The sequence below is a fragment of the Canis lupus genome, chromosome 13 (assembly GCF_048164855.1).
Source record: "Canis lupus baileyi chromosome 13, mCanLup2.hap1, whole genome shotgun sequence".
Taxonomy (NCBI): domain Eukaryota; kingdom Metazoa; phylum Chordata; class Mammalia; order Carnivora; family Canidae; genus Canis; species Canis lupus.
In genome coordinates, this window is record NC_132850.1 from 57,577,170 (window position 1) to 57,590,440 (window position 13,271).

General features: G+C 32.5%; 1 protein-coding gene across 13 annotated transcripts in view; it reads left to right on the top strand.

Annotated features, from left to right (window-relative positions):
• The window catches only part of RAPGEF2 (Rap guanine nucleotide exchange factor 2), a 242,043-nt gene that overhangs the window by 127,884 nt on the left and 100,888 nt on the right, over positions 1-13,271 (top strand). For 9 of the 13 annotated variants that reach the window (XM_072773789.1, XM_072773792.1, XM_072773794.1 and 6 more), the window contains 2 exons: positions 35-202; positions 2,613-2,630. In XM_072773789.1, the coding sequence (XP_072629890.1) occupies positions 35-202; positions 2,613-2,630 (186 nt within the window). The remainder of the gene's footprint in view (positions 1-34; positions 203-2,612; positions 2,631-13,271) is intronic. The other 4 variants (XM_072773790.1, XM_072773795.1, XM_072773801.1 and 1 more) reach the window with 1 other exon arrangement.

Here is a 13,271-nt window from a genome sequence, read left to right on the forward strand (position 1 = left end):
TTGAGGAAATAAGTTTTTGGGGGTTTTATTTCAGGTGGACTATATGGATGAAAATGAAGAATATTTTCAGCGTCAAGCTTCTCATCGACAGTCTCGAAGGAGATTTAGAAAAATCAACCAGAAAGGTGAAAGACAAACAATTATTGACACTGTGGATCCTTATCCTGTGGGCAAACCACCTTTGCCTCGAGGCTATCATACGGTAAGTTATTAAAGTATAATATTTTTATTTATCTTTAGTTTTTTATTGGGAATTATGTGAAAAGACATGTAGATTTCCTATTTTAAAGGAATTATTATTCCTTTCTGTGATATGCTTATCCAAAGTGTAGATTTTGTTGGAAACCCATACAGTATGAATAGTTTAAAAGAGCATTGAAATAAGATATCAAAAGACATTGTTTAGCCCTTTTATTTTTTAAAATGTCCCCTGAGGATTAGCTTTGTGTGTGCAGCTATGCAGTTGTAACTGGGATATTTTAAGTTCTTACCTTAATCTAAAATTTGAGCTTCCCTTGCCCCTACCCCAGTGACTGGCATCACACTTATTTTTTATTTCAAAAGTAGATATAGCAATATAGGCTATTTTCATAGCTTCGCATACCACTACAAGAATAGTACCTGATAATTTTTTTTGTTTTTAACATGATGAAGTGAAAGCATAATTTGAAGCAGTGCTTTCAAAAATCCCAATGTTTAGTTGATCTGAAGTATTTCTGATAGGTTCAAAGATCCTTTTAAATGCTGTAGCCCACTTGATCATCATTTATTTCATAAATATTTAATAAAGTATTTTTATGTTTGAGGAAACCAAGGCACAGATAATGAATGATTTATAGAAGACCCCAATGTAGTCAGTTTCAGGACCTTATTTTTCATACTCCTTACCTTCTGCTTAGCTCCACCATGCTCATTTCCCCCGGTGGCCAATCCAAAATAGTTGAGAATATATTTGAGGATTTCTATTTTCAGAAAGAAAGTAACAGGAGTTCTTACATATGTCATTATAGAGTCAAAGGTGATTTGTCTGTACATAAATACCATTAAGTAAGTAGTCATTATATGTGAAATCAGTTTTAAAATAAAAATATGGAAAACATAAAAGTAGGTAATTGACAGCTCTTTTACATTTCTCATTTGTTTTGCTTACCTGCATTTTTCTTTCTTTTTGTAAGTATTAAATGCAAAATACATGGGAAAATATATATAGCCTTAAAATTATATATTCAATTTTTAGTAACTCTTAGTGATATGATATACTTGATACCCGCACTTCATCACTTCATATGTTTTATTTCTGAGAGCTCTTTGTGTGTGAATATTTAAGCAGTTTTGACCACCAGCTACTTGCCTACTCCTTTCACTACCCATGCACTATTTTAATTTAACATGAATTTTATAGCTGAATCATTTCATTGAGCTCATTTGGAAAGGGTAGCTTTTTGCTCATCATAAAGAGAGCTTTGTTTGTCCTTTGGAGAGACTTGGTATTTAAAAAAAAAAAAAAAAACCTATGAAAGGTTTTTTTGTTAGCATTGTCTGTAAAAGAAGGTAGTATTTTTAGTGTTGATATAGCATCATGGAAGAAGGAAATTTGGATTAAAAATAGTCGTACATATTAATAGTTACATATATTATTTTAGCCTGGTGCTAATATTGTTAATATTCTTTCTGTTCTGAAATTATTTTTCCACATCAGATTCCATACTAAGATAGTGAGAGTATGAGTTACTTAAAATTTAGTGTTAAGCAGATTGGTTTAATTCTATAGTCTTATATTTTTCACACTAAAGTTGAGGGAATCATATAACTGTTTCTCTCTTTTATTCCCCTGTGTCCCGTCCCCCTCCCCTTTGTGGAATATTTCACTCACTTTTCCCTATGTGACTTCCCTTTTCTGGTCTGATTTTTAAAAGTGTGTAGGGTTTTTTTATTATTACGAGATTACTTATTTTCTCATTTTGATTTAATGGTTTTAAGAAATACCTGGTTAATAGGTACTTTTATTAGGGAATATTCAGTGCTAGGATGAAAAGTTTAACTTGATTACTAATGGATCATGTACTAGGTTACTAATATATGACATGCTGGTATTAATTTTACTAAATGAGTTCTGATTGGCAACAATATGGTCATAATAGAAAATATTGGATCTTCTTAATTGTGTGCGAGGTGTGTTTTAATTATATTTAGGTAATATTCTTTCATCTAAATACATGATTTTAACATAAAAAAACAACAATATTTTGTTTTGTATATATGGTGCCACAGGATTAAAAGAATGAAATGAAAATTATTATTCCTCATTAGTCCTAAGTTATATTTCCTTATCCGTAACAGAAATATTTCTCCTTGAAAGAACCTTAGTAGAGAGGGACTGAGGGTGAAAAGTTTATTTAGAAAATGCATGATCATACTTCACAGGTGATTTTAAATAATTTCAAGTGCATGACTAAAAAACAGAGAACATTATACATACAGCCAATTCTATATGGTCATTCTTAACCTGATTTTAACATTATCTTCATTTTGGCAGATATACTATAGCATGTCTGATAATGTTCATCTTTTCCTTTCCTCTTTTATGGCACTCATTTCATTTTGGCTCAAAGGAATGCACTAAATCTCAGGTATTGTAATTTGTGTGTGGTCTCCTAATACTAACCTAAGTTTATTTGTGAATTTGCATTGTAACTAATAAGTTTATAATATTGATGTGTTTGGCTTAATCTTGTTCTTTTGTATTTTGCCCTAATTTAGTAAAATCTCTTAAACCATCAGTGGTTCAGGTGATGGCACAGTCTAGTTTATTTGTGCAGATGTAGTGATGCATTGTCCACCTCAGGTCCACCTAAGCGCAACCTGCTTGTTTTTAAGAATGAGTAGAAGCACTGTTCTTAACTGATGTGATTTGCAAGTAAAGAAATGAAGAGGGAAAGACAGGTAGTCATAATGGATATTTAATTGCTTCTTATGAGAAAGCTTATGGGAAATCCATTAGAAATTTACATTTTAAATGCTGTAGGTGAAAGCTTTAAATTTCAGGAATCCCAATATGAGAGCATTTTGGGACTACTAGTAAAATTTTAGTCAGAATAAGGGCTAAGTCAGAAAGGAAATGAGAATCTAAGAATGCTTGTGTTTTCTTATTTGCACTTTATTTTTAACCAGATTTCATGCTTTATTTCATTCTTTATTTTAATCAAGAGGCCTATAATAATATCTTTGCTCATTTCTTCCATGCCAACACATGACTAATTTATGATTTGCAGTGTTACTGTTTAGAAAATGTTCAGATTGGGGGTTATCAGGGAATTTGGAGTCAAGGAAGGAAAACAGGAAAACTGATTTATCTCTGGAAATGAATTGGTTAAGTAACTAGTAAAATTTTATGATTGTGTTTTCTTATTGCACAGGAAAAAGATCATATACAATTTAATTCACATTAGAAGAAGTCTGCTGTCCATATAATATCTTTGACAATATCTTTGTCCATATAATATCTTTCAGTCAGTAACCTTGCCTGAAAACATGAAATACTTGTATAGGTTTTCAAATTAAAATGAGGCAGTAATTGTATGTTCTGTGCAAGAGAATGCATATTAAAATGCCACAGGTGTCATTGCTGCTATACTATACTTTAGAAGCACTGCTAAATTTTAAATGATGTGATGAATCTTAAGTATTTTCATGCCATTTTTAAATTTAATAAAATTTTGATGTAATTGTTTTACTTTTTAAAATTGCTCTAGTGTTTTTGGGCTTTTATCTGGTAATGCTATACTCTAAAAATATAGAACTTTCATATTTTAAAAGATGCATCAATATATAATTACTCTTCCTCTTTTTTAATATGAAAAATTACCAGTTAGCCTGATTCCTGTTTAAAAGTAGGAATTGAATTGAAAATGTACACTGAGTTATGAGCTATACCTTATGTACACTTTTTAAAATTAGACGTGTTGCAGTATTTTAGAACAGATTATAATAATTTTCTTCAGAACCGTGAGTACTCAGATAGTCCATATCAAGTGTTTTCAAGACATGTTTTTCAAGGCAAGTGTATGAGGTTTGCGGAGAGAATAATAAGCACTTTAAAATGCAGTGAGAAGGGAATATTGGAGATGGCTTTCATTAGCATTTTCCTACATTTTGATGTGTTGAGGTTGAGGCTGTATTTAAGATTGCCAGAAAATAGGATGTGGCATGAATTTTAGTCTTTTTTTTTTTTTTTGGTAAAGATTTTATTTATTTATTTGAGAGAGCGAAAGAGAGAAAGCATGGGCAGGGGGAGGGGCAGAGGAAGAGGGAAAGCAGACTGCCCTCCGAGCAGGGAACTGGATGTGGAGAACCCAGGGATCATGCCCTGAGCTGAAGGCAGCCACTTAACTGACTGAGCCACCCAGGAGCCCCATAAATTTTCAGTCTTAGAATAGGTAACAAAAAATAAGGTTCTTGGCAGAGGCTGAAAGATTTTGGGTCAGTCTCTTTAGACTTTGAACAAGTTAATTTTGTCTGTGAGTTCAGAATAGGGTAGAGGAGAAAAGCTTTATTTTACCTATAATCACAGGCCCTACCTATCTATATTTATGGGTAATTTTTTCCAGGAGTTTGTGATTTATTTTAGAAGATATTTAAAAGGAGGACTTAACCTACTTGACTGGAGTAATAGGGAGACTGGCACATACCTGTTCTGTCATCTTTTATTTTTTTTATTTTAATAAAAAGAGAGCTCTGCCTTCTCAGTTTAGAAAGAGCAAATATTGTACAGAGATATTAGACCGAAGATGGAAGAAAACTTGTCTACACCATGGAGTTTATACACGTACCAGCAGACACTTCAGCCTGGGAAGGCTGAAACAATTGAAATGCTCCCGGTGCTTTGAAGTTCTGATGACTTTCCACTCCCATTCCTATTACCCCCAAAAGAATAGCTGTTTTTTTTTTTTTTTTTTAATAGTTTAATTAGCAAACATCTATAGAATATTACCTATGTATATACTACTGTTCTAAAACATTTCACATAAATTAAATCATTTAATATACATATCTACCCTGTGAAGAATGGATTATTATTACTACATTTTACAGATTAAGAAATGAAAGAATAAGGTTAGGGGATGCGCTCAAGGACACACAGCTACTAAGAAATAGTATTCAAACCCCAGAAGTCTGGTTCCAGAGTCAAAGCTCTTCACATCATTGTCTACTGCAGAACACAATAAACTCAATGAATGAAGGTGACTTCTTTTAAAATATGAAAAAACAAAACAAAACAAAAGAAGATTATATATTGAAAGGATCGGTATTCCTCAGCTATCACAACTTCTCAGCCAAACATTTTATGAGATTTCATTTAGTTTAGATAATATTTGGAAATGTCCATGACTAGTAGCTGTTAGGATGAAAAAAGTCAAAATCCAAGATGGCTTTGTGACGTTTAATTTTTTTTTTTTAATCTTGAAATGTTTTGTTTGAATGTAAGCACACTCATACTGTCCCAAAGGACATTTATACAAATTTGAATTAGGAGGATTTGAACACAGTATATCATAAACCATATTCATAAAGTTTCAATCAATGCAAAATTTTTGAAGTAATGAAAGCCTGTTGGTCACATAAAAAGGTATCTCCCAATATTTTATTAGTAGTCCTTTTCTACAATATGAATATACATTTCAGAGCACTGTTTAATAATTATGTATTACATTTTTCAGTAGATTGGGCTTAGTTTAAAATTCTTGGTGCAGATGTATAAGAGGTAATAAAAAATACTACATAAAATTATTAAGTTAATATAAAATGAGAATACTTTTTGTATTATAGTCCGTGATAATACAATATCTATAAAATGTGGCACCAATGTAATAAGATTGATTCATGCATGAGGCTTATGGAAATGAGTCCCATTTTTTATATGGTTATTCTTTATAATAATATAAAACAAGTTCTATTTCTTATAATGGTTATATAATCATTCTTAGGTTATATCATATTTCTCTGAAGTAGATTTTTTTTAAAAAAGACTTAAGTTATTTCCATTTTCAGTTAAAGACTACTTGGTTTCGTTAGTTTCAAAAATTGTTAGATAAGGAAACAAATGAAAAATTACAGATATTATGCACTTTTAGACAAATCTTTTTGACTGGATTATTCTTTCATTAAAAATAGTATTTCACTCATGTCATGGCTTTGCTTTTTCACTTATTTTTTACTGAAATCTTCATTTAATGCAATATTTGCTGCTTAACGGTAAGAGAATATGTTTTGAGTAATATATCAGTGACTTGTATACTTAATTTCCTAGAATATTAAGATCTTAGGATTTTAACTTACAACAATCATTTTACATCATATTACACCTATGATTTATTCATATGCTGATATCTTAAAATTTGTTTATATGCTTATAAAGAAAATATTCAAATACAGGGGAGATTGTTAATTATTTCAACATTTTCATTCTTCTTTAAATTCATCAAACATTTGTTTGCTTAATTGAACCTAAAGCCTTTGTCTTCAATAATGTCGTAATGCCTCTCTGTGAATTATAATAGGATGGAGTTTTAGAAAATGTGTGTATTCTCTTCCTTGTATCATAGAAAGGAAAGCTCAGTATCTTCATTTACATATTTTATTCATTTAATGAATATTTATTGAATGCTCACCTTGTTTCATGTTTGTGCCAGACTTTAGGGCTATAAAGGTCTATAGGATAGACATATTTTGCCCTTATTATCCTTTTAGTTTCATAGGGGATATAGATAAATAAATGGGCAACTAAAATGCAGGGAATTCTAGGTACGTGGAGGCACATTGGACACTTGAGGAATCAGGCATGATTTCTTAATATCTTGGCTCAAAGGAAAATATTCTTTAATCCAGGAAAGTCCAATAGAAATGTGAAAGCTGATTTGGTAAAGAATGGAAAGAGAGGTGTGGAGAGAGCGTTAGACAGTAGTGATGTACATCCTAGTTACTGTATGCATGCCTGATGTTTTATGTTTGCATCAGAGTCTGAAAGTGTCAAAAATATTCTCTGCTTTTCACACCCATTATCAGCAGGCTTACTGGTTCCTCTTCACCTAGATCATGTTGCATTTTAAAATCCTGCAGAAAGCTCCCTGTGGAAAGGTCTTTGAACAATAGGTGGATGTAACAATTCTGTGCCATATGTGCTGCAATTTCTAACAAAATGCAGCATGTAAAAACTGCTGCAGGGTCTTAATTTCCTTGCTTTGGGGGGACTATTTCTCTCTTTTGCAGTTCTAATCAGGTATTTATGTTCATTTAATTTATACAGATTGGGAAATTATACTATAGAGTATGTATAGAAATTGACATGTAAATCCGGAAATAGTTTAAAACACAGAATAATTTCTCTTGCGCTATTAACGGCATGCATTGCAAATTCGTGCAAGGCAGTTGAAGATAGTATGCAGTGTGCTGTTTACCCAAGTTTCAGCTTCTGTTAGAGGATGTCTATTTTTATATATTACATCATCTCTGCTGCAGAACTCCCGTGTCCACTGGGATTTACTGTTCTTTCATTCCATTTTGAAAGAAAGCTTGTATTGATGTCATAATTGGACTCATCTTTTGGTTGCACTTGGAAATTGAAAGTAATAAGGGTGTTGTGTAGCAAGTCATGCAATATTTCAAACTATTTATTTGTCAGAAAGATCACTGCTACTTTGTCCTGCCTCTAATTGTGAACACTGGTGGTTCACTGTGCTTGTGTATGTTTTAAATATACTTGGCTAAAATTTAGCTCTTGGTCGCCACAGCAAAGATTCTTTTCATCTTAGACTGTTTCATTTTGTATGTGATTTTTTTCTTTGTGAGATTTTGCAGGGCTACATGCTGATTTGAAAAATGTCTCTTTTCTTTGGGAAAATCTACTTTGATATTCAGACCGATTTCCTAACAGTGCTGAATTGATCTTTTTACAATTAAGTTATCAGTAAGTTGTCTGTCTCGCTGTTTCAAATATCAGGTGACCAGAAATTTTCTCTTTGATTTTGAATCCAGTGTTAAAACATTATTAACTTGAAATCCCTTTCTATTCGCTAGAAGGTATTGTTGACCTCTGATAGAAACTCTAGTTTGTGGCCAGTGTATAGGTGTTAGGTTTAAATCACTTGTGAAAGGAAATATTTAAATTTTTTAAATGCCTACTAGATGTTATATGTATATAAGATCTCCCCCTTATTGTCTCAGGAAACATTAGTCATTATCCATATGTCAGCAGTAAACCTTTTTTCAAATCTTTGCTACAAAAAAACCCCAAAAACAAAACAAAAAAGCAAACCAAAAATCTGATTAGGAGTAAACTTACACTTTTAAAAAATAATAGGTTTATTGAGTTATAATTCACATACCATACAATTTACCTATGTAAAGTGCATAATTCAGTGGTTGTTCTTTTTTTTTTTGGTAAGAAACACATAACATTACATTTACTATCTTAACCATTTTTAAACATATAGTTCAGTAGTGTTACGAATATCAGTAGTAAACCATTGACTGATTTGGACACACCCCATTCACATTGTACCTATTATCCTTTGTGGTTTAAATTACACAGAGGCTGAAAAAATAGCTAAGATATTTTGGAAAAAAAATAATTATAGAATCTACTTGGGGGAAAAAGCCTTACTGAGTAATTGTTTATATCAGAGCAATTTCTTTTGGACTTAGTATGAGACCAAGTAGCCCTTTTTTTTCTTACATCTTCCTTTCTCTCTTTCAAGTGAAACACAGGTGACAGTTGGATGTAATATGGAATTTGGAATTGCTAGTCTACAGGAGTAATGCTGTGACAGTAGAGTGAGCCATTCCAAAATATGAATTGCTCCTTGAGATGACTGATTGGGAGACTTAATTGAGAAGGGCAGATTTTGAGGGTGAAAAAGAAAATATTCAGGTTGTCTTGATTTTTACTTAAATGTCTATGAGGATAGTAATGATAATTGGCCACTTCCAGAAAGCATTTGCAAATGTTAGCAAATAAAGTTAAAATCTCAAAATAAATTTTAACATTTTCCTTTCACTAATTATTAGCATACTTTACTTTCTGTCTGTTTCTTTATACAGTTTTTAAACTGAAGCCTTAAAAAGCTGAATCATCAGGAATTTTGAAATACCCAGGCAAGAAAAAGATCATTTTGCCATTTGTTGATTTGTGACATAAGCATGAGCATCCTAATTAACTGAGATGTAGAGAATACTTGGACATCATTGATATTCTTGATGATATTGATGCCCTTGACAGTGGACACTTGATAGCTTTAGTCTTTTTATGTCTCCTTTGTACAAACATTTGCCTAGCTTTAATTAAAACAGAAGAGTATGAGCAACTAACCATTCTGCAAGTAGATTAAGGTGTTAGAGGGGTCAGCTGAAGTAGTATTTCATGTAAACACAGGATTTTGTCTTAAAGGAATCTATGGATGTTTGATAACTGTGGAATCATTAAACGAGCAAAAAGGCTGATTACTTTCTAGTTCATCTCTTAGAACTGTAGTTGTCAAAGCTTTTCATTTCAGGACTCTTTTATACTCTTAAAACTTTTTGAGAGCTCCAAGAAGCTTTTGTTTATATGAGTTATCTATATCATTGTTTGCCATACTAGAAACTGGAACTGAGAAATTTTTAAGAATTATTTATTAATTTAAAAATAGTAACCTATTGTATATTATATAAGTTTTTTAGTGAAAAATAACTATATTTTACAAAAAAAAAAATTTATAAGAAGAATAGTGTTGTTTTGTACTTTTGTTTAATACTTGGCCTGATAGAAGCAGCTGGATTCTCATATCTACTTCTGTACTCAGTTATGATATGCTCTTCTGGTTCAAGTATATAAAGTCTATGAGGAAATTCTGACTTCACACAGGTATTTGGAAAAGGCAGGAGTATTTTAACAGCTTTTTCAAATAATCTTATTGATACACTTAACCAAAATTTGACAGGTAGTAATTTCTTAAAAATTTAGTTGCCTTGAAGAATGTAAAGCTATGGTCGGGGCGCCTGGGTGGCTCAGCGGTTGAGCGTCTGCCTTTGGTTCAGGTTATGATCCTGGGGTCCCGGGATGGAGTGGCGTATTGGGCTCCCCGCATGGCGCCTACTTCTCCCTCTGCCTCTGTCTCTGCGTCTCTCTCTTTGTCTCTCATAAATAAATAAACAAACAAATAAAATCAATCTTAAAAACAACAACAACCCACTGGTCTTACTTACCCATGGGTCTTTTTACTCATGTATGATTTTGTAACATCAAGTATTGGTCACTAAATTAAGCTGTTGTCCAAATTTGGGCATGTTATACAAAATACAAAAATACACATTTGTTAGTATCACTACCAGTCTCATTAAAAAAGCCTCACTTATTGGGAAGTTGTCAGGCTTATGGTGTTGGATATACATTTTCCAAAAGTCTAATTTTTACTTGAAAGCTAAAATTTTATCATTGGCAAACAAAGTACTATCAGCTGCTTTCCTTGAAGTGACAAGCTCAGTTTGTTCATTTTTCAAGAAAATATCTGCCAGATATCTACTTTTGAATAACCGTAGTTTGTCCATTGCTTGTTCTTTAAAATAAAAATAGTTTTCCCAAGTGAAGGGGCCCTTGTAAACAGAGTCCTTTGTGACTGCACAGGCCCCATACCTACGAGGCTGACCCTAACCTTGTTTTCCTGTATGATTTTTCTCACTACTTCCTTTTCTTCCTTGTGGCTTCTTTTATAGATACTGGGAGAAAATGGAAAGATTCCAAGCTAACGTTGGGTGGAATCAGAAGAATTTTAAGATGTTTTACATGAAATAATTGTGTTTTAAATATATTAAGTGTATTGAATGGTTACCAACAATCCATTTTGCAGTTACTGTAGTGATTTTTAAAGATAGACATTTTTACTTAATTTATTTAGCTTTTCTTTTTTTTTTTTTAGAGTTTATATTTATTTATTCATGATAGATGGAGAGAGAGAGAGAGAGAGAGAGAGGCAGAGACACAGGCAGAGGGAGAAGCAGGCTTCATGCAGGGAGCCCGATGTGGGACTCGATCCCGGGACTCCAGGATTGCGCCCTGGGCCAAAGGCAGGCGCTAAACCGCTCAGCCACCCAGGGATCCCCTATTTAGCTTTTCTCAATTAGAGATTTTTTTTTCCCTTTAGGAATTTTATCTAGCCCCCCCATCACTCCCCCCTAAAAAAAAAAGCTAACACTCCTTCCCTTTTAAGATAATTATGAGCCATTATGTGGAATTATAAAATACTTAAAGTTTTTATGTCCAATTTTATATGGTAATGAAAGTATAGTAATCATACCTGTAAAATGTCTGTTAGATAACATTTAAAAATGGATTTGGGGTCTTATGCCAATACCAGTAAGACTAGTTTTAGGTCCTCATCACCCAATACTCTCCAAAAACAATATCACCATGTGTAGTTTTGACAACATCCTGTGGGTGACTAGTAGTTAATGTTCAGCATAATCCAATCCAATTTATTACAAATTGTTTCAGTTTGATAGTGCAAAATAAATAAATAACCTAGCAATATATTTAAAACTTTTTTCCCTTAAACTCCAATTACTATTTTTTTAGAGTTGAATTCTTTTCTTTTTATTATCCTCTACTTTGAGTACTTTCTTTTCTCTTTTTCTTTTTTACTGACTCATTTTGTGTCCAAATAAATATGCTACCTTCAGTCTTTTCCATCTCCTTGTTCTATTAGGTTAAGACATTAGTGGCTGCTTTCTTTTGTTATCACAAGGTGTGATTTGCTACTGATTATGCTCCGAGGTTCAATGTGATTTAATAATCAACGACTAAAACAAAATATCTGAAAGATAGAGCTGCCTTTGGAAAAAGACTGAAAATGTCCTAGCCCCAGATTTAAAATTGTGGGTGGGTTTCCCTTGATGGAAGCTGAAATGTCCACATGAATATTTTATGGGGTTAGTGGTTACTATAGATTCGTGTATCATTTCTCACATAGAGAAGTGCCTCTCTGTGAAAATAGTTGTCTCATTCTCTTCCCTACTGTATTTTTACCTTTATTGTAAATACCATGTTTTGCAGTAGCTTGAGTATAATATATTCATATCTTATAGTTTTGTTTTTTGTTTGCAGTCTTATAAGTCCCTTGGGTTGTGAGCATATATTTTTAGATTTTCGTCCAACAGATTTTTATTTTACTTTCTGTCATTGAAAAAGCTATAAAATACAAGCCATCAGGGAAAATAGATTTTGTTGTACATTTGTTCTAAGGTGGTCCTTTAGTGAGCATTTCGTATGAAGATCAATACATTTTGCTTAGGTCTACCACACTGTTCAGCTTCCCAGGATGATTTCTAAAGTTCATTCCAGATTTCTTGTTTCCTGTCTTACCCACTTAGTCTTGAGGGTCAAGTGTAGAATGAATAAATGACTGCTTTATTCTGTTTAGTATTTAATCTATGGTTATTTGTTGATACTATGAACTGCTATTTTATGGAACAACCAGGAGATATAATCTTCCATGAATATGATCTATCTGGCCAATTGTGAACAATTCTAATTATAATAGTCTGATATGTACAATTAATTATTCTAGTATTATTTTAAAATATCAGCATGGTGATATTTGAAAATTTCAAAATGCAACTAACATTATGAATAGGTTTGCCTTTTTAGAGCTTTTAAGGAGAAGGAAAAATTGGATGTGTGGTTTGGGCTTTGTTCATTTATTTATGAGGACGATTGAATGTTGCCATCTTGAGCCCATGTGGTCATATATCATAGGCTGACTTCTTTTTCAAGAGAACACTTAGAATTTCTTTGGCATCTAAAATATTTTCTATATTGAGACAGTCTTCTATATTTAATTATTTTCCAGGCAAAATTACTTGGAAGCATTTCCTGTCTGGAATATATTTAATTACACCAGAGGGGCAGTCACAATTCTGTTCCTGATTGTGAAGTTATTGATTAGTGCTTCCATTTATAAACATCGTCATTTTCTTTTAGAATGAAGATTATTCAACCATCAGAAAACCTACACATTTTGATATTTATTTGAAGACATTAGATTTTTTTCTTTTTTTGAAAGTGAGAGAGTAGGGGGGAGGAGTGGAAGGAAAAGAGAAGAAAGGAACTTAAGCAAGTTCCATGCCCAGTGCGGATCCTGATGTGAACTTGATCTCAGAACCCTGAGATCATGACTTGAGCCAAAATCAAGAATTGGACGCTCAACCATCTGAGCCACCCAGGCACCCCTGAAGACATTGTA